This window comes from Cinclus cinclus, chromosome 1, assembly GCF_963662255.1.
Source record: "Cinclus cinclus chromosome 1, bCinCin1.1, whole genome shotgun sequence".
In the NCBI taxonomy this organism is placed as follows: Eukaryota; Metazoa; Chordata; class Aves; order Passeriformes; family Cinclidae; genus Cinclus; species Cinclus cinclus.
Window position 1 is genome coordinate 87,273,097 of NC_085046.1, and position 22,639 is coordinate 87,295,735.

General features: G+C 35.4%; 1 protein-coding gene across 2 annotated transcripts in view; it reads right to left on the reverse strand.

The window, feature by feature from the left end:
• Window positions 1-22,639, reverse strand: part of PTPN3 (protein tyrosine phosphatase non-receptor type 3) — an 87,563-nt gene that overhangs the window by 39,518 nt on the left and 25,406 nt on the right. The window contains exons 8-12 of one of the 2 annotated variants that reach the window (XM_062514648.1): window positions 21,470-21,557; window positions 16,711-16,799; window positions 11,367-11,430; window positions 6,168-6,340; window positions 1,313-1,447 (exon numbers count right to left, since the gene is read on the reverse strand). In XM_062514648.1, coding sequence (XP_062370632.1) covers window positions 1,313-1,447; window positions 6,168-6,340; window positions 11,367-11,430; window positions 16,711-16,799; window positions 21,470-21,557 — 549 coding nt within the window. The remainder of the gene's footprint in view (window positions 1-1,312; window positions 1,448-6,167; window positions 6,341-11,366; window positions 11,431-16,710; window positions 16,800-21,469; window positions 21,558-22,639) is intronic. The other variant, XM_062514657.1, reaches the window with a different exon arrangement.

Below are 22,639 nucleotides of genomic sequence, written 5' to 3' on the forward strand. Positions count from 1 at the left end.
TGATTTGGTGTTTCCCCCTTGTAAAATGCAGTTTATATTATTAAAGTTTTAATCACAGGAGATTTCTGATTGGAAGGGACTCATGGGGGTCATCTAGTCCAATCTCCTGCTCAAAGTAGGGTCAGTTAAGGCCAGAGTAGGCTGCCTAAGGCTTTATCCATCCATATCTCAAAACATCTGAAGGATGGAGACCACACAACTTCCCCAGGGAATGACTGTCCATGTGGTGAAAGCAGTTTTTGCATTATAGCCTGACAAAACCTCTTTTGTTTCAACATACACCTGTTGCTTCATTCTCCCATTATGCAATAGTGAAAAATCCAGCCTAGCTGGCCTCCTCCTAAGTAATACCAGGCTGTTATTACCCTACCTTATTAGCCCACTACCAGATGTTATTAGGCATCTGGGAAACCCCTGCTTCTCGAGGCTGAACATGTGCCACTATGACAGCCTCTCCCAACAGGGTAGGTGATCCAGCCTTCTGACTACCTTGGAGCTGGTGGTCTTTGGTGAGCTTGCTCCAGTTTGTGCCTGTCTTGTATTTGCAGACAAAAAGGGTTGCAGTGTTCTAATAAAATCTAGAGAATGCTGAGCCAAAGGAGGCTACCACTGACCTAGCATCTACACTCTGTTAATTCTGCCAGGTTGGACTTCTTTCCTGTCAGGGCATACCAGATGTAACGCTTCTGCCTATAAAGATTAACAGGTTGTTTTCCAGAAAGCTGCACTGCAGACAATGCTGTTATGCTGCGTTCTTCCCAGGACTCTATGTTTGTCTCCATTGAATTTCACACATTTAGTATTGGCCTATTTCTCCAGATTACTGAGATCACTTTGGAGAGCAGCTCTGCCCCCAGGCTTACTGACTCACCCCCAGTTTGGTGGCATCTGCATGATGTAACTAGAGGCAAGCATACTCTTGCCTCCTCCAGGTCATAAAGAAGTTAAGCCAGACAGGTCGAGACTCCTGCAGTCATCTAAGTTTTATTGTTGTCCAGGTAGAGTGTGACCCATTAGCCACTCCCCTCTAAGTCCAGTCATCTGACCATTTTAACATTTTTTTTTAAAGCACTCTGTTGTCCACCCACCCAGAAACATAACGCCTTAATTTGGGTATAAGATTTTGGCAAATGTCACGAAAGCCTTGCTAAAGTTGAGGTAAGTGACACCCACCCTTCTGTTGTCATACATAGTCTCAGAATAAAAATGTTTAAATATATATGTACACACTACATAATTATTCTGCTAGAGTACATGCAATTAGAAATGGTAGGAGATTAGAAGATGTGAGAAAGGCTGAAATTGGATTTACCAATTGGGGGTAACAGGAGGTGATCGAGAAGGAAGACTTTTAGTCTCTAGATGCTCAACCGATAACGATCGTCTCATAGATGGGTTCCAAACCATCCCACCTATCACTTTTCTGCAGTACTGGTTGTTTACAGACCTGAAAAGATATAAAACAACTATATGAGGTATTTTGCATAGAAAAATTAAATTAAATAAAATAGGCTTATGAAAGTCTGCCTCATAATTTAAAGTGTCCCCTGCTTAGCCCTCCTTACTTACGCATTTACATTCTCACAGAGACATTTGTTGTCCCCCATTTGTGACAATAAATATTATTGTTAATCCCTGCTACATTGCTAATCACAAGCCTGGGTAAAAATAACATTTTCTGAGAATTATTTTTAACCCAATTGTGTTCAAGAAGACAGAGGGGAAAACAGGAAATTCAGTATGTCCTACTGGCACTAAACTGAGTGCCTGACAAAACACAGTTCGAATATAGGCAATATGTTCTGAAGCTTCCCTGCTAATATTCACAAAGGGGTAGCAATTCAGCAAGAGCTTCACTGAGTACCGAACAACTTTACCCCTCTACCTGCTCCCACATCAGTTAAGAGCTACACCAGACAACACTATTGTGGAAGGAATTCACTTTTTAGTGATGTATTCCTTATGGAGAGAAACTATTAAAAAAAATCTGACATGAAAATAGGATCTCCAGGTCTGCACTGCTTCTTGTCACAAGAATTTGACAAGAAAAGGGCTTCACCAGGATAAGAACCACAGCTAGGAAAGCAATAAAAGCATCTTAATAGCGAAAATATTCATTATGAAAAAAAGAAAATCTGTAAGTAGACTGAAATTCAGATAAACTAACTCTTAGTCATCATTTTATAGAGCATCCCACAAGTCAAGCTGAGAGATAAGCTGCTTATCCTTGAGTTTACAGGCCTAGAATTTCTCATAGAAGAAACAATTTATTAGTTACAGAGAAAACACCTTTGGCTCATTAAGCCCTGAGATGTACATAATGGGAAGCTGGGGTAGCAGGCTATGTAAGTACTACAGAGCTGAAACATCTCAATTTTACCTAGCATAAAAAAAAAAAAAAGAGACATTACTAAAGCTGTGGGTAGTATGCTAAAATCAAACCTTAAGCATGCTTTGCATGCATTTTTTTCATATAAGTAAAAGAAAAAGCAAGCTATAATTTTTTTCATATATACTGAAGTATTTCATATATCTTGTTCATTATTTTAAAGGTAATAAATTCCTTCATCTTCTAAATGTACTTTAAAAGCTTCTCCACGTATAAAATTCAGAAGAAAAACTTACTATGAAGCATCTTAGTATGAAGCTATTCATGTATGTTTTCATGCTTAGCAAACAAAGTCCATCAACTCAGGAGAAGCTATAGGTTATACTAACCATTTTATTTTTCTAAGACTTTTGAATACAATGACAAGGCATCAGCTACTCATCTTCTTCAGAAACAGAGTTCTTTCAAAGAGGCCTTACATAGTTGGAGCAGAGTAAAAGACTGGAAAATGGGATGCATTATGAAAAATGCATTGTGAAGAACTCCACATTAATCAGGTTTTCTTTTTTACAAGTGGCTGTTGATGCATTTTCCAACACAGACAACTTGAAGTGCAACATAACTCGTGCGATGGAAGCCAGAACCCTAAACCCTAACTCTAAGCTTAACCCCTTAATCCTGACTACAAATATCACTTATAGGATATGCCTCTAGATATTTCAATTAATAATTAAGATTATAATCTCCTGAACTTCAAGTAGCTGCCCTTCAGATGCCAAATATCAGCATACTTCTCAGCAAACATTCTGTGAGGCTGCCAAAGCTTTTCTGGAATGGGCTGTACCGTTTTGAAATGGTTATTCCTTTCTCCCATCTATTACTGAGGCTATCCTTGGTGAAAAATACAGATACATTTTTTAGCTTTTCAACAAGGAATGAAAATGCATCTAGGAGAGATTATTCAGCATTCAGTCCAGAATTTACCTCTCAGAATCTGGCAGATGTGATTCAGTCTGCTCCTTGAAAGAGTTTTACAGGTAATTTATACAATTCAGCAGCCTAATTTAAATGGAATACCTCTAGTACCTTAAACTAAGAGGATCAAGAAGGGCACAGTATGTGCAAAGAAGAAATTGTACTCAAGTAATGCAACTATTTGAACTGATGTAATAAATGCTAGGCTATCTGGCAGAACAGGAAAGCTACAAATTCCATAGGAAAACCTGTGATAGTTAAGATGGTAAAACCTGAATGTGGCACCCTTCGAAGCTGATGGAAGCTGCATGAAAAGAATTCTTGAACGTGAGTCAATCTTAAAGTCTTCAGGACTGTACAATGTGGTCAGTGGAGCTTCTGTGTACACATTTGGTTTTGGGGTTTGGTTTGTCTGTGTTTGCTTGATTTATATAATGCAAAAATTTGTTCCCTTTCATAAGGGAGAATGCAGAGCTCTTTTTCAGTTGTGTAACTTCCACATGAGTTCAGAGCCATCCTTGAAAGGGAATATGGAAAATCTTACAACATTCCACAATTATAAACAAATTGGAAAGTAAAAATTTTCAATATGTGAAATATGATCTCAGAAATTAATTTTTCACCATTTTTATTCAATCTTTTGAGAAAATAATTTGCTGAGTTCATAGGAACTACTCAAAGCTTTTCAAAATTACTGTTGTTTCTTATGCAGTTAAGAAGTCTTTGGTAACAATTGTTACTGAGTTATTTCTTCCTCATGTAGACCCTAAAATTCACTCTTATTGCTGGTATAAATAAAGCCAAAGCTTCCATTAGCTTATCATTAAGCTAATGGAAGATATCTCCATAACTGCCTCTTCCCCTGGAGATTTCTTAAAATTCCAAGTAAGCAATTCAGCAGAGACAATGCCTCAGAGCACTGAAATTACTTGAAAATAATTTTTCTTAGAAATTCAGATCAACAATGAGTACTGTCCTGTATGCTACAGAACATTAAGAAATTATAACAGCAGATTTGTCAAAAATAAAATGCTTGGTTAAAAAAATGGAATTATGCTAAACTGGTGCCCTTTGGAACCCATACTGCTTTCTTTCTTAACATTACAAAGGCCATGCAATGCCTGTGTGTGTATGTCTGCCTGTAGGAGGATCAGGGTTTTGAATCTCTGCAAATTTGAAAGAAATAAAGGGACTCCAGGACTTGACAATCCAACAAACTCTGAGAGTCACTTCTTCAACAACTCCACTATGGGGAAAAAAGGCGGTAACACTTTATAAATAAGTAAATTCTAAAAATAGGGATTTGTAAACTGTTAGAAAATTAAAGTATTGTTTGTACAACTACTTTTTCCCCCCATTATCTAGAAACCAGATCATCCAGCTTTGATCTAGTACTAGATGAAAACATGGAGTTACACTCCAGCAGAAAACATAATATTTTATCAGAATTCCTGCTGTTGGAGAGGGTTAATTGCTTCATTTACAAGCAATACTAGTGCACTTGGTATCAATTTCTAGAATATCAAAAGAGACATCTGAATATGAAAAAACAGAGGGCCACCAAAGTCTGAGAAGCTATTTGAAGCATGTTGTTATCATTCAGAAGTTGAAGCTTATCCAGATAGAAGACAGAAAAATCAGTCTGACAAATTAAATGGAAAGTTAAACTGTTAAGGGAACACACTACAAAGAACTCACTAAAACACACTACCCATGAACAAAAAGAAAACAATAAAATACTTCTCCAAAAACCATGAGAACATGCAGGTTTCTAGAGAGTCTACAGATCATCAAAAGTTCAAAGAACCCTCTAGAAACCAGAGACAATAATGACAAAAGACTTGCTTTTTTCATTCACTATTAATAGGAAATATTTTTGCTATGTTTCATTACAGAATATTTTTGGAGGGTGGGGTAGGTGCATTGGGATGGGATAGGATAGGATGGACAAGACAATGAAGACACAGGATAAGACACCGTTGTAGCTGAATTGCTGATAAATGTAACAACAGAATAAATCATCATAATGGAAGCAATCACTGTGACTGATTCTTATAAAAAAGTCTAAAAGGCCCTAAGATGAAAAGAGCAGAGTAAAACCTCCAACTTCCAAAATCACACAGGATGAAATAAAGACCAACTGCAAAGAAATGGAGATGGACATTACAATGTGAAGTGACAGGACAATAAACTGGCAGCCTAACTTTAATGACAATAGGGCCCAGTTACTGCATGTGGGGAGGAATAATCCTAGCTTCATATAGGAAAATCACAGGCTTTAAAGAATTACCTCTTGCTAACTTGATCTTAGATAACGCTAGGAAACTACCAGCTCTGTAACTAGAATAATCCAATGGGACAAATAAAGGATTAGAAGTGTCACAACAGGGGTATCTCGAATACCTGAATGGGAAGAAGTTTTTCATCTTTATATCAGTAATAAGTGGTTGGTGTGATGCACTCTAGAAATTGCCCTGACATATTAAACAGAATGTGTACGTGACACTAATGGCTAAACATTTCAAAACAAATCTGTTCTGCAAATTCTCTTACTGGATCATTAACTCCTGATATTTTTACTTTCCAGTGTTTTTTTTATACTCAGACTGAAGCAGCAAGTTGAAAAAATAGCAGTAAAACATATATCCAAACACCTTTTGAGGCAGTTATAAGAAAAGTTCTACTGTAAGGAGATCACACTGCAGAAAGTAAAACCCCAACCATTCAACTTGCCAAATGGTTCATATAGAGACTGGAACACAGCTATGGACAGGACTGAATCCTGCCACTCGAATTTGAGATACCACTGACAAATCCTCCCATTCCCATCATAGAGCAAAACATGCTTTCATACAATACTTACTTTGCTGGATTTCTAGAACCCAGAGTCCAATACTGTGATAATATCTTTTTTTCATGAGGTAGTGACTTCTTTGCGTGAAAAAATGTGTGATGCTCTACACAAGATTTCCAAAGATTTTTGCATGCTCTGTAATTTAACATGTTGAAGGCAACAATATGCTCTCTGGATTCATTCTGTAACAGTAGGGAACACCATGTTTCAACTCACACAAGTAGATGAAACAGTAAACAAGGTCATAAAAAAAACAATAAAATTAAGTTTAAACATGAAAAATACATTGTGGCAAACAACAAACAAAAAATCAGCATATAGTAGATTTTGAGCTGGAGATGGCCAAAATACCTCTGTGAGTGACTATGTGAAATTCCAAACTGCAAAATGTGCACTTTACAAGTTCATAAAATGTTAATGAAATATTTAAGTCTAGAGCAGTAAAGGTTTTGTATATATGAGTATCATGTTATACTGATAAATTTATTTTCAGGTTTCCAGTCAGATTTTGACCTCTTAAGGAAAAAAAAATATATTTAAAACATTCCATTAAGGGTGCAATGTTAAAAGGAAAAACCTCCTCATTCTTTGAATTCAAGCTCTTCTTGAAAGGCTTCAATTCAATAATGTTCTTTTAAGTGCCATAGTATGCAAAAAGCCTAATCTTGATAGTCTTTCAGAAGAAACTGAAGATGTTAACAGCGATCATTCTTGGGGAAAAGAAAATAGTTGTGATGGGACTGGAGCTGCTGCTACTGCTGTTGAAGTCCACTCCTGCTTGCATGACAATGTGAGGCCACAATGAAGAGGATCAGAAGGCAGCAGAATATAAAACTCGTTTACGTTGTGTCTCGATGCAAACTCTTACAAGTAACTTCAGTGCAGAAGTGCCAGTGGAATATGAGTGAGAATGCTTTAGTTAGTTAATCTAGTTATTGATGGAAAGAAAGTGGAATGAGAGCAAAGCAAAGAGTAGGAAAAAAGGTAACATTATACCTGAGTCAACTGCCAGCACAGCTCAGCACTTCAGTGAAAAAACCACAAGTTTTCATCACTCATCTTTTCCAGCAACTTTAAATTATTTTGACATCTCAACATGAAATTAGATAGGCAACCTTTTGCTGCTTGTTCACTGAAAGGGTCTTGCTGGGAAGTAACTACAAACCATTTTGGCTGGAATAATCAACCTGTTTCTCTTCTGTTCTTCTTATTTCTAGGCAGCATTTTACAAATGCCACATATCTGAGATCAATCCTGTATTTTGCAAATCACTTCATGTCTAGTTCAGAGAATCTATGGCTTCAGACACACTTTTAAGAAAAACATTGAGACTCTCAAGAGAAAAAAAAAAAAAAGATTTGCCTCTTGATTTTACGTAAGCACTCAAAAACATTTAACTGATTACAATCTTTCAGGAATGTTTTCCCTATATCTATTAAAGCATTTAAAAAGTATTTTCTTTTCAAGATGTGGGTTTCTTATTTGAGTCTCTTGCATACTGGAACCGACTCATCTTTGTCAGTTCAACACAGTTGCTTTGTAAGTAGTTATGCAAAATAAACCAGCAAAGCATAGTGAAATCTTAACTCAGAATTTCTTGAAATATACAAAGCATACATCATACATACATCATGGTTTAATGGCAGACGCAATTTCTGACATACTCCCTGTTGGTTGAACACCACTTGAAGGGTTTTAATACTCCAGCAAACAAATAAAAATAAATGTATAGATATTTTTGTTGGCCTGAAGTATTGGCCTTTCAATTGCCACAAAAATTATTTTATCCAAACATCTCAATTACCCTGAAAAGCTATAGTAGAAACATAAAGAATTAAGTACATCTAATATTCTATTTTTTAAATTTAAGTTTGAAATCAGTAATGAATTTTGCTTGTTACAAGTGTGCTTTTCTAATATCACAGAACCTTCTTAGAAGCCTTTAAGTAGGCTGAAAGTTTTAACACAGATTTAAGCAAGGAAAGATGTTTTGAGAGGTTTCATAAAAATTTATTCCATTTAGAGTAATGTAACCTTTCATTAATAAAAATATGCCTCACTAGCAGGCCACCTTGCAAGTTATGCTGTTAAATCTGTGTACTTTTTTAAAGGTGAGCAGAGTTCTAGTGGGATCCAAGCATCTAATGCCCATCATACTTCTCAACTCAAGTTCTAAAGGAATGGCATTTTAACGATTATCAGAAAATGAGGATCAGACAAATTTGAGGTCATTAAGGTAAAGGGAGCAATTCCACATAGCTGAAGTGTTGGGCTAGTTCAAACATGGAAGAACCTCAGCATCAGTTGTATGCCCACTCCATTAACAGAAAATCTGAAAATATCTACAGCGTAGAAAGTAAAGGTTTTAGTATGCAGCAAATGAAGTTGGTTTTAAGCATTAGATAGGCACATTGAAAATAAAAGTTCATTTCTGAAAGGTACAAAATGTTGCCTGTAAACAGCAGAGTTCCTATTCCTACCTTAAATCCTGCACCCTTCATTAAGCCTACATGTCATGAGCTTCTATAGCACCAGACATTCACTGATTCATCAGTCTTGCTCCCCAGTCCTTATTTGGCTCTTCAGTTGAAAGAGAAATACTGCATACTCCTAATCAAGTAGCTGATCAACAGACTGGAGCAGTGGGAGGGTAAAAGAGAAGGTGAGTAGAAGGGAAAGAGTGAGATAAGGTGAGTTGATTTTTCAAAAGAGGCATGTAAGGAAAGAAAAATGGAGTAAAATAAATAAGGAGAATAAATCACTGAAACATGGCACATCCCAGGGGATGTAAATTCATTGCTTTTGAAAACTTTTTGTAGATTTTTTTAAAGAATCTACATATGACATCCAAAATATAAAAAGTGCTATAACACTCATCTTTAGTCAAACCTTATCTATGAATATACAATATCTGCTCTGTTTTCCCCAGATTCTTTCATCTTCTTTACTTTCATATTCATTTACCTATTTGTTTCTGTATTTCCAAGCAAAAAACTGAACAATTGAAAGACTGACAACAATGCATTCCTCTGCCCTCACACACCTCTCAAGAATTCCACTCTTCCCGTGAAACCCATAGGACTCCACTCCCCTCTCTCCCACTGCACAGCACCAGCAAGCTTTTCCAAGAAATACCACTGCATGCTAGGTATCCTAAATTTCAAGCAAAGGGGGCTGACAGTGATGGATGCATCCATAGATTTAGTGGCACACCTGGTCTGCTTTTTCATATGCACTGAGAAGGACTAAAAAGGTCATGCAGCTGGCCTTACTTTTCTTACAGTTGTGTAGCTCTTTAAGCATGACACTGTGTGTATTACTGTCATCTCCATAGGTTACGAAACAAAGAACTATGAGCACTTAAGGTAAGCTAAAAGAATCAAGAGCCTTGAATTGTCATCATCTTTCAAATGTTTAATGGAACAAATTAAGATTATTGCTCTCTTCAAAAGTGACATAGGTCTCCAGAGGCAAAAATTCTGCTTTTGACAGCAGTCAAGTCTTTATGTAATGAACACATTATTTTACATTAAGTCCAAAGATTGCTCTATATTGACACTTTATTCTTCCACATTCCAAAACCACTGTGAGTACACTCATTTTCAGAGAATTATAGAATGGTTTGGTTGGAAGGGACTTAAATTCATCAACTTCCAAGCCCTGTTTTGCCAATCATTCTCAGAGAATTCTGTTACTACGTTTATTCTCACAGACACATTCGGAAACTGCTGTTTGAAAGCCTGTATTTATCTGTATATTTGAAAATATTTAGATTTTAAAATTACTATTTATTTAAAATTACTATTTATCAGTGAATTTGTAATCCTCAAACCCAGGAGAAAAGTTACTACTTCCAAGTGTTTACACTCACAAGTGAGTAGAATGGTTTATCAGCCACTCATTTCTTCATGCAGCGAGTTACATATGAACAGACTGTGATATGTCTGCATATGAATGACATATTTAGAAACCTAGAGCTAGAAAAAAAAACCTTAAGTTCCCCCTACAGTACAAAGGCATACCCTGTGCATGCTACATGTGTCTGGATGCTAACTTTGTTTAAACATGAATCCTAAAAAGTAACATTTACATACTTGCACACTCCTCAGATTTCAAAGAACCCACCAAACTGGGAAAAAATAAAGACACACACAAACGAAAAAGTAAGAAAACATTTTCCTTTTGAGAAAAAAAAAAAAAGCCTCTAGATTAGACCTTCCAATCTATGTGGGTCAAGAGGTGGTCTTGTAACACAGTTCCTAAAAATTTAAGAGCTTGTGTACTACCAGAAAGAGCCTTCAGGAAGTTTAGGTACAAGTTAACACCTACCTTTTACTAAGTTCTCAAGTTTTGTCCTCAACTGAATTAAAATATTTATACATATGCTAGTCATTAGTTTCTGAGAAGGTTTTTTTTTCTGTCATATTAAATAACATACACTCTCTGTAAAAAGATACCTTATTTTTTCATATTGGGGCAGCATAATAATAATAATCAATAATCAATATTTCCTCCCCAATTAAATAGACTAATATTTGCTTTTCAAAGAGCACAAAACAACCAACAGAAGCCAACTCTTAACAATTGAAAAATTTTACATTCGTTTTATCAACTATCTTCACATAATGTGCCATCTTCTAATGCCCTCCATGTTACACAGCAGGAGGTGTGCTATTCCCCTTTTCAACCTCATGTTTTTCAGCTGCAAAGCTCTCCTTTTCTTCAGGAGCCTTGCTTTCTTCTTGAGCTCTGAGTCCCATAAGCTGAAAGGGTCTCACAATCTCCCCCTTGATGGGAAAAGCAGTTATTGAGCAGATTCACTGCATTAAGGAACTCTGCAGGGCAGGGAGAGCAACAAATGAAAGAGCAACAGATGCTGATGAGAAAGGGGAAATATGCTATGTTAATAAATATTGGAGAAAGGATGGAGATCTGCATTTACCCAAAGTCTCCTAGGAGGAGAAACCTCCATGGGAAAGATACAGTTCAACAGACTGAAAGTGGAAGGGTTCAGTGTCAGAAAAGAAACAAAAAAAAAGGGAAAAAGAAAAGGAATAAGCAGACCAGAATAGCAAGACTAAGTTAACAAAACAGTTTCAAAGGCAAATTACCCCAACAGAGCCTTTTGATCAGCAATTTGAAGGTTACATTCAACATAAAATATTGTATATGGTCACTAGAGCAAAACAAAATTAGAGGACTACTTACATGTTTTTGCCGTTGTTGTATAAAGAACTTTTTCCTTTTAAAGGAAATCTTTAGTATGTTCACCCTAAAAGAAAGAAATAGGCCATGAAATACCAAATAATGTTTAGACTCATAAAACAATGAAAAATAATATTGCATACAATGAGCCTGAAAGACTGTAGCTGTAAAATATTCAATGAATAATATGCAGCCATCTCCTGTGCTGAGTGGCAAATAGATGTCCTTGTTTAAGCTTTAAATAGTTCATAGCAGTTCTCTCCCACCAAATCTATTCTTGCATCAAAAAACTTGATGACATCTTCTACAGTAAGCTGCACAAATGTTAAATATGTCAACTTTTGTATAACTGTAGAGTCATATGACGACTGGGACTAAAGAAACAGAATTTAAGACCCTAATGACATGACAAGGTTGGTCTTAGAACAACTGAAACTTCACAGAGGCTTTGCAGAATTGGTTTTATAATGTGAAAGATATGTACATGTGTTAATCACCAAACAAAACCTCTAGACAAAATCATAATTTTAGAAGGATGAAAACTGTAAGAATTAGTGTTATATTTATTATATAAAATATGTTTTTCACTTCATTAACATTGCTATGTAATTTGCAAAAAGGTAATTTTAGAACTGAACACCTCTTTTTAAATACACACAGCGTGAATACATATTTTCTAAGGTAAAGATTACAACTGGAATTGGTGCTCAAGCAATTATCATTTTAATTATATGCTGATCAGTTTTCCTAAATTAAACAAACGTCTACCTACCCACAGCAAAACAAGATTTGTCTAAAACACCTAAATTTTCTCTGCAATAGTTCTACTTCAGTAACTGAAAACCTGAACTTTTTGGACAAAGAAATCTCTGATCTGTGGTCAGCTGGAATTTTATAGATGCCTTAATGAAACCTATTTAAGATCTGATCAAGTCATATTTGCCTGAAAAAAAAAATCATAAAAGGGTTTTGTAAGTTTACTTCTAAAACTATCAATATTTTCATGAACTGATGCTGCACAGGATGTTAGAGATATCAGGTATGAAAGTTGAAAGTCCTCTCAGTTTGGCACAGTTTTTGCATCACTCTCATCAAGTGGGATGGCATAAAACTCATTCCCCACTGCTCATGGGAGAGGCACTTGAGTTATAGAGCAACGTCCTTCATGGATGCAAGAGAGTATATTTGCCAGTTACTAACAAGAATATTCATGGAATTACCTATCCCTCTTCCTGCACAAGAGGTGGAAAACAGTGTGTGCCATTTTCAGAAAATACTTTTCTCCATCAATTAAAGAACCACAGAGAAGCAGGTATTTCAACACCATTCTTTGACAAGACAAACTGCTGTGAAAATTAATGGAAAGTTGAAATCATATCCACCTCTCATGTTAGGCCAACTCTTAAAATAGTTGTGTCACTTGACTTTATACCTTAAACATCAATGACCTGCATTGCTCATTGAAAAGTTCTTGATTCTGAACTACCTGACAAGTCATATAAATTTTCAGTTGTACTTACTGAGTACTTACTGTACTGCAATTCATTATATATTAATTCTTTCTTGATTCTAGTGTTGATCTGCCTGAACTAGTACCACTCAAGGTTTTTGCTTCTGATTCTTTCTTACCACATTTCTTGACTTAGACTGAACTTCAACAAACAAGTTTTTGAAGTTATTCTCAGCTTACAGTTGCTGTCATGGTCTGCTCTTACCCCAGCATGAGGGCAGCAAAAATGCAGGACACAGAAACCTAACCTTGCAGATGAACCAAAAACCTCTCACCCAACAACAAAAGGGTAAACAGCATCCTAAAGTACCAAAACTCTCTCAATCCCTTCTCTACACCCTGATTTTTTTAATTAAAAAATAAACCCCAAAAAACAGAGAACACAAAAAAACAAACAAACAAAACAAAAAAACACCACCACAAAATCAAAACAACAAAACCAAAAAACCACCAAAACCATGAAGTAGGGCTTTAAGTCTCCTTATTTTGACACTCTCCTAAATAAAGTACCCTCTCGATTCCTTTCACTCTCCTTAAAGTTCAAATAAGCCTATTTAGTTCAGGCATGAAGAACACTTTCAACTGACATTTTTATTTAACAATAACTAAAAATCATCTGCAATGTTATGCCCACAAATTGACTGAATGTTCACACCTACAATAATCTACAAAAAGATTCAAGAGATTAAGGCGTCAAAGGATTCAGACTTCACAAATTCTTGGCACTGCCATACCCAAAAAATATATTAATGGAATGCAGTTATCATTATTGTAACTGGTGGCTCAGTGTCCCTTCTCTGTCATCAATGATCTATCTAGTGACTATGCAACAATCACAAATCATTAAATTTCACGGTTTACTTAGAAAACATTCACTAGCTGTAGCATTTAAGAATGATAGATCTTTTGGGTATCATCTTCCTATCATTCACAGGCATCAAAATATATTTGTCACTCTTTGGGCCAGCCACAGAATCACTAATTTTTGATTAAACTGGTAGTCCTGTCCTAGCACTTAGTACTAACAGCTGGTAATCATGACTTGAAGCAAAAAAAAGTTTCTTTACTGGTTAACCCTATACTTTGCTACTGAAAAAAGGTTCTGTCTACTATGCAAGATAGCTGTTTCCCAAGTTTTAACTAGCAATTTTATACATTCCTCAAGAAGTTTCTCGGAAGTTTTCAAAGCAGTGAAACTGCATACACAAAATAGCATTTAATACCTAACCAGTCACTTCTGATACAGAAAGCATTTCTGGTTTTGCCATTAATATTTTACTTGCAAAATCAAGTTGGAAATTATGACAGAACAGTTAAGCACCCTTGAGAATAACTCTGCAGAGTGTATCAAATACTGCATTAAATCCAAAGCTATTTTTTAAAACTATCTTGACTTGCATTGCTGCTGACTGATCTGTCAAATCTTTACGTAGGTTGCTTTGATTGAAAAGCCTCTTTATGCCAAGGCAGAACTCTCTCACTGCCTCTGTTCCTGAAAACTTTTGGTCCCCTTTGACTACTACCATATGGCACAGTTGTATTGTTGTCATCCACTGCAGAGTATTTTACTTAAAATTTTGGACAGAGTGCTTTGATGGTGTTTGCTGCCACCTTGAGTTCTAACCCATTAACGGTGACTGTGAATTGCACAGTCCATAGGAAAAACCACTTGATACAAATGGCGTGATGTAAAGAGCCTAAATAAATACCACTTCAGGCATTACAGAAATATGTCCTGCTTTGAGATATTAAATAAAAGTGAGAATCCACACAACAAATACATCCCAAGCAACTCTGCTCTGGTGGCTTTTATTGTTTGCTTGTTTTGGCGGGATCAGGGAATGGACACCATCCTGGCACAAAGAATTGTGATCAATTCATTCAAGGTGTCAGAAATAAAATATCAAAATGTTAGCCCCTGTGTAGGGAGCTTTTGCTTCCAAGATGAAATTTTTAGAGAGAGAGGGAGAGAGAGAGTGAGCGAGTAGGCAAGCTTGGAAGAACTGCATTAGCTGGCAGCTGAAAACATTACTGCCTAAACCTTATATTTTAGAGTGAGAATTATTTCAACTGAAAAACCTATGGGTTTTATTTCCCTCAATTTTTTTTTTCTGTAGATGAGAATAAGCTTTTGTGAAGAATGTTTTAGCATCTGTGCTTTATTCCTCTGTGCTCTCCAGGAGTAAAAGTAGCACAGGAAGCACTTTAGCACTTTAAGTTAAGCACTGAAGTTGCAGATTCCTCCTGTCCTGTGTGATATAAACTACCTTTCCTTTCCCTAAAAAGTTCATATAGTCACAGATTTTAAAATGCCGTTACTCTGTGGTTTTCAGGAACAACTGTTATCCATTCATATTTTACTTAGGTCAACTAAGTTGGCAGAACATGACTGGCAGGAGACAGAAAATGTTCCTCCAGCTGGAAGTATTTAAAACCTGCAGCGTTTCAAAGAGGCTGCGAGGCCAATGTATGAAAGAGCAGCACTGAAGGCACAAAGATGAAAGAGAAGTCTTTTATGCTTCAATGTGCGTTAGAAATGGCAAAATACAAGTTTACAAGTTTTCACTGTGTTGCTATATGAGAGCATTATAATTGACATGCACTTATCCAGGATGATTGCAGTATATCCCAGGGAGCTGAAATGCAACTCACAGCAAAGGAAAAAAAAAAAAAGAAAAAAAAAAAATCCAGAGACTATGTGGTATATTTTCCCCCAGAATTTTAATTGAAACTGATTTTATTGCTTTTCTACAGGAAACAGCTGTTTGGTTGGGTTAATAAATGGAAGGATGGAACAACGGTAATGTCTAAAGAATACTGCTAGGGAGCTTTTTTTCCCCCCCCCATAATTAAGGGCCAAAGGCCAAAAAAGCAAGTACAACTCACTGCAATGCATTTTTCTGCCATGATTAAGAGCACTGTACTATCATACTGAAAAAGTTATCCAGAAAATTGTTACAAATTCTACAAAGAACTCATGTATAACATGACAAAGCTATAGTTTTATCAAGGATAAAAAACCAAGTTCATACTTCTTTCAGAAATGAAAGACTGGAAAAATAATTCTTTCTGATCCAATCCAGAAAACCTTAAAAAAATGCCTGACCTCCATATAATTTCTAATTCAGGATATAATTTTTAGTATGGTATAACTAATAAAGCCCAAAAGCACTTAAAAAATATAGGTTCTCATGTCATTCACATTAGAGTTCTTGTGCACATTATTTCTTTCCAGAGGTTATTTTCTACAGCACAATCATACATTCCAATGTTTTATGTATCAGAAAATAACATGAAGGTCCCTTGCCTGCTTGTTAATGTTATATACCCCTGTTTGATGAGATTTAAAAATGTCTAAATTATATCATCCTACTTCCTGTAAATCTGAAATTCCAAATACCTCATTTTACATGTATACTCCAAGAAGTATCTTCTTACTGAATGCCATATTAAAAAGCTGATACTGAACTTCATTCAGACTGAATTAGGGGCTGAGCTTTAATAGCAATACTGATAGGTTTTGTTTGTTTTAAAAGAGACATATTATTGGGCATAACAGCAGTAAATCTAAGACCACAGTGTCCTCCTAATCACATACTCATACCTGTATGGAAATTAACTTGATCAAGACTTTACACAGTGCAAGGATTTCAAAAGTTTTAAAGATTTAAAAGACTAGGCAAGTTTTCATTTTTATCTAAGCATAAGGAAATAACACAATACTCCATAAAGAACAAATATAAATATATATTGTAGGCCTCTTTGTAATAAATATGAAAGCAAATGGAAGTAAGATTGAAAAACCTGGACATATTTCTTTATAATAAAGGAATTTACCAGGGATAGAAGCTTGTACAGATGAGTTTTCTATATACAGCAATTCCACTGGATGCAATTCCAATCATAAGATCTAGATTATGGAGATCCTACAAAAGAAAAATACTGTAAGAACAGAGATGAAGTTTGTGTCATTTACATTTATCTACTAGTAAATTTATTTTCAAGCTTTATATACCTAAATTGCTACACTTAAGGAAAAAAACAATGACATTTCTGAGTTTTGATTTTTGTGCATCTCTTTGCTTTGGTGTTATCTTTGACATATTCTAAAAACAAGCTGCAATGCTCATCCTACTACCCTGGATGTTCCTGGATGTGTCAAAAGAAAATTTGCACGTCTAGCCTTATTAATTTCAGGAAAGAAGTTGAAGTACTTCCCAAGATTAGTCAGGTAAATGTGATAGAATTCTGGGAACTGAACAAACATTGCCTGATTATATGGTGTTTTAAAAAGAGAGATGAAATAAATCCTTACTTTTTTTAAAAAGGTCTTACCAACAAAGTCGGCACAGGAGGTAACCACAGTTTTGCATATGAGAATATGTTGGAGAAATACACATGTGTACATGAATATTTCCTACACTAAATGAAATCCACTATTAACTAAACCAAAAGCTGTGCATTAGCTTAACACATGCAACTGGAAAAAAAAAAAAACCAAAAAACCAAAAACCAAATATAAATTTACAATCCTTTCTAGGTATTCAGTCACTCAAGAGAAGGCACATGTGAGTTAAAAACAAAAACAAAAAGACAGAGAAGAAGATGCTGGATGGTCATTTCAGCCTAAACCCACGCTGATATTAAAGAAGTTACAAATCTTGGCTTCCCATTTCTTATGATCAATGCACACTTATTGCACAGATTTCTAAACAGAGATAAATGTATAAATAAATCCACAGGTAAATAGAATCCATTGTTTAAAATATCAGCTTTGACTTAAAAGCAGTTTCAGACTGTTTTTAAAGGACAGCCAATGGTAAGTCTCTTAAAGCCTTCAGTAGCACAGTTACTCCTCTAGATGGTACTCTGGGCCCAATTAACATATGGCTTTCCTCCACGTCCAATCCCAATTTCTTTATCCTAGTAAGGTACAGGAAAATAGAACGGGTAGCATGTGCTCTGACAACACTGTAGGAAGTCTACAATAAATCCTTTAAAAATAGTTGAATAGAAGTGTGATACAGGCACATGAGTGAGTGAAGTTCAACCTAATTTGCAAAGCATAACACAAGAATTCAGAACCAACATCCCTATATTTTAATATTTGGGAATAACACTGAGGTATTCAGGAGATTAACTGCTTATAGTTTATTTCTTACTGCCATGATATGGCCAACCTAAAGCAGGGTAGAAAATTTTATGATTAGCACTTGGAGCTTACTCCAGGTTCCTGCATTTAAAAATCAATACTGCGAAGAGAAAACAGCTTTAAAAGTAAAAGCTGAAATTCTACATGATTAAGCAGAAATAAAGGATTATCTAAAACACTTGATAGAGATTAATTAGGCTAAACTACTCTACTTTCTCCAGAAGCTTTGTCAGAAGAAAGTTCATTCCTCACACTCCTCTGCACCAGCCCAAATCACTAATCCCCCATGTTATTTGTTATTATTAATTCTCTTGTGTTGGGCCTTAAGAAACATAAAATCAAGACACTGGAATAGCATAAAGAGAGGATCTCTTATATGAAATATGATATTGATGTATAGTTATTTCCCTTCAAAACACCATGCTGTTAAATTGCACAACAAAGAAATAACATGCATATATTTATTAAAAAAATCAGGTAACATGAATAAGAAAATAATGAAAAAGTTATAAAGATAAAAAATTATCATGCCAGGCATCTAACTAGTTAAGTACTGATTCACATTTGACTTAATTTACGATCACCATCTTGTTTTTTGTAGACATGGAAATAATACTGATTCAACAAATTTCCTATCTTTGATTCACTGAGTAAAAATGAAAGATGAGTTAAGAGCAGATTAATTATTGAGCAGATGGGAGAGTGGTCCAGAGTGAAAAGGAGATTAGGAATACAAGAAATATCAATACAGTTTTAAGATATTGCATTCACTCTCCTGAGTCTCCTAACACTATCGCATTTTTAAATATTTTAGCAGTTCAGATTTTTCATCAGAAAAAAGCAGAAGTCTTCTCAGATGAAAACTGAGCTCAGATTAAAGTTGCATGTTCACTAAGTTGCTAAAAAGAAAGCTCACACTTATGTTAAATATTTAATTTTGTATCATAAAAAAATAAAAACCAAGGAAGCTATACATTCATCTGCTTTTCAAGAAACGTTATCCAAAAATATCCCACTCTCAACCACCAGTACAGAAGCATCAGCTTCTTTGGGCCATTAGCATAAAAGCCAGGTATTACCTGGTTCTTATGCCATGCACAATCGAAGAGGAACAAGATAATCAGAATGCACCGAGATAAAGCCTTTCACAGAGAAACAGTTTAATTTGCCCCTGCTAAATCTGGTCAAGGCACTGGGATGTGACAAAACTGGAAGGATGATTTAAAAGCAGTAGTGAATGGGGAGAGGATATCAGGAGACACTGCAAACATCCCTGGCACAGCAGGGGCAGGACATAGCCTCTGTGAAGAAGCAGCTCACAAACCTTCATTACAAAGTTCTTACAGGCCTATAAGAAGCAAGACCAGCCTCATGCTGGCTGAGAGGCTTGCCTCATGGCATTCAATCCAATCTGACCTGCAGCTGATGTTTTGGAAGTACAAAACTTCAGAGACAACCAACTACACCCCTGGTACCAACTCCCCTTCTCAGCTTCAGGTCATTTACAGCTAGAGGTTTAGAAGCTTCCTTTCTGGTTAATGGACTCTAGTGACTGCCTAACTGCTCTCAATAGCTATTTCCCCTTGGGCAGCCATTAAATTACAAGTAACGCTACAGTTCAACTGCAGCCTTATGGAAAAGTTCCTTTACTTAAACCTGTCTTTTTCTGGGTAGGGAAAAAGATAAAAAATTATTGGCTATTCACATTCTCCATGCTATTCACCTACTACAGAAGGTTTTCCTTAAAACATGCATGATTTTATCCTTCTCAGTACGTTTCTTTTTCTATTGCGTACTCTGAGATAAGGAAGGAAGAGGAAGAATGACGCTCAACATTCAAATTGTATCAAAACTCAGTTTGAAAGGTGGCATGATATTTTCTGGTTTGCTTTCTATTTCCTTCCTAGCAGCTTCTAAATGTCTAGATGTCTAGTTCAGCTGCTAGAAAAAAACCAGATCACTTCAAATATTTCATCCTTTAAAAAACTGAATTGCAATAAAACTATTATTTTGAATTGAAACTGTAGCAAGATGGTCTGCAGTGAAATTTCATTTAGCTGAAAATGTCTGAATCCAGTCTCTTTTCACTGCTTGGCACTGGTATAACCACTACTGACATCCTGTATGCAGTTCAGAAGCCTACAGTTCAGGAAGGATAATGGAAATTGGAAAAGCTTTCAGAAATAACATACTTTTAATATTAGGAGACTGGTCTTGGTGGAAGTCTAAGCACTCCAGCTGGCTTATCAAAATACTAGGCTATAGTAGAAGTTAAAAGGCAAGTATCCAATCAACTTAAGTGCAAATAGTGATCTCAAGTGTAACACTAAGAGCTTTTTCAATAAAGTAGAAAGGTGACAGATGACCCAATGGACAGACAGGGTACCCGTACAAAGTCAGATTTAACAGGATCATTTCCTTTCCTTTCTACTTTTCTCCATTCTGAAAAAAAGCGTCTACCTTTTGAGCACTGTGTTTCATGAATATGAATGTAATTACAGCGGCTTCATACATAAGTACTTTAGGAATTCCTAGAAATTCAATGCAACAGTCATTTAAGGCAGCATAAAGCAAAACAAGAAAATACGTTGAAAGAAGCAATTGACTCTTTCTATTCCTTCTTCATCAGTAAAGAAATTTTTCATTATAACTCTCAGTGTCATGATTATTAGCAAAACTCAAAAAAAAGTTAAGAAAACTAGAAGTCGTCTTCACCTAGGAAATCAAATATCTGTAGTACACTTTCTTTAGTTTTTACACTACAAGCCTTACACCAAAACAACTTACTGTTGCATAGAATCACAAAAGGTAACTTACAGACTACAATGCAAATTAAAAAAAAAACAAAACATTTTGGGGATTCACTTCAGATGAATAGTGTAGTCAAAAAAATTAAATAGCAGTAGACAGTGAAATACTAGTACATGTTTCTTATCAATGCACACCCTGCATCTAAAAGATTTCAAATACATTTTTATTGGTCATTTCTCAAGATATTAAATACTTCTTAGATTTAGCCTGGAATCAGGGAATACAGGAATTTATACAAACAAAAAAATCTCTAAATTCTTAACACTTAAGAAATTGGTGCTAGAAATTCAGAGAAATTAAACTCTTAAAATGCTTGCCAACAAATAGCAGAGCATTCATTCTTTTTTCATGCTAAGACACCTTTGCAAAATTATTGAGTAAAATATATTTCAGTAGCTAAATAATTTATCTTAAAACTTTGTTACACGTTTGAGGAGTTATAATTTATTTGGTTGAAATTCTAGCACCTATGTCACACATAAGTTACTGAAAAATTATCCAGGTCTAATTAAAAAAAACACATGATAAAATCAATACTTCAATATTACATTTTAAATTCCTATTAATTATTTTTTTTTTTAAAAAAAGCATATAAATTTGCTTTCCAAGGGAAAAATTACAATGTAAACATACTCTACCACTGTGCAATTCCACTCCATAGAATTCAAGCGTTCTTGCTATGTTTATATACCAGGACTCTGCTTCAGATTGCTTGAGGCCACTAAAAGAAGGGGAAAAAAAATAAGTAGGAACAACAGACAAGTAAAAAAAATAAAAGATATTATATTATATTTATTCGAAATGCATAAAACTAGAAGAATTAGACACTAAAGTCCAGTGTCTAAGAAATAACCCCACATTAAGTAGTGCCATGATTTCTTTACTGGTGAAGGCCCTGCTAAAGCACCCTCAAAAAATTAAGTGAATTATACATGATTTTATTACCTTAGCCATTCTCGACCAGCTCTTTTTAGAAAAATCTTTGTTAACTGTTATGCTCAAAGGGATGAGGAAACAACTCCCCTATAAAGTCTTACTTTTTAGTGAGAAGTTGTATCTGTAAATATTGTAAATTTCATAATCTGTCAGAAAGGAGTCATTTAGAAGAAAGATTAGAAGCATGAATCTACTAATAAAATAAAGGGGAGAGAACAGATTAAAAGTTATGAAAATCACCAAGGAAAAGCCATCTGAGTTCACCTAAAATGTCTAAGTCCTAGAATATTTTTTTCTCCTGCAGCTAACACAGACAAGCATTTGACCTTCTTGTCTTCAAGAATGTTTCTATAAATACAGGCAAAAAAACCTCTTTGCTAGGTGAGTTTCCAAAACAACATGCATAAAATTACATTAATCAAATGCAGTTTAGGTACAAACTGCAAAAAGCTGACATAACAATGAGTTATGTTAAGAACTCCAGCATCTAATATTTCCAATTAATATCCCTCCTTTTAAATGCAAAGCCATCAAAATACAATGCTCTGAAACAGTCACACTAGGAAATATTATATCAACACTTCAGAAAACTGAAAGCTACCTTGAACTGGAAAGCCACAGCCAGTGTGCCTTGGGGATGTCATAATATCAGAACAAAAGAGAGCAAAGATGAAAAAAAAAGTGCTGTTTTTCACAGACCTGAGCTAAACTGGTTTCTCAGATCTACATGCACACTGACTATTGTCGCTTTGATTCTGAAAAACTTTAGTAGACCTTATCTCTTTCACTGTGTCAGAAAATTACAGAAACAAACCAATGCAAAATAATCATTTTGATATTTAAAAAGATGCTGAATATGTTTGCAAG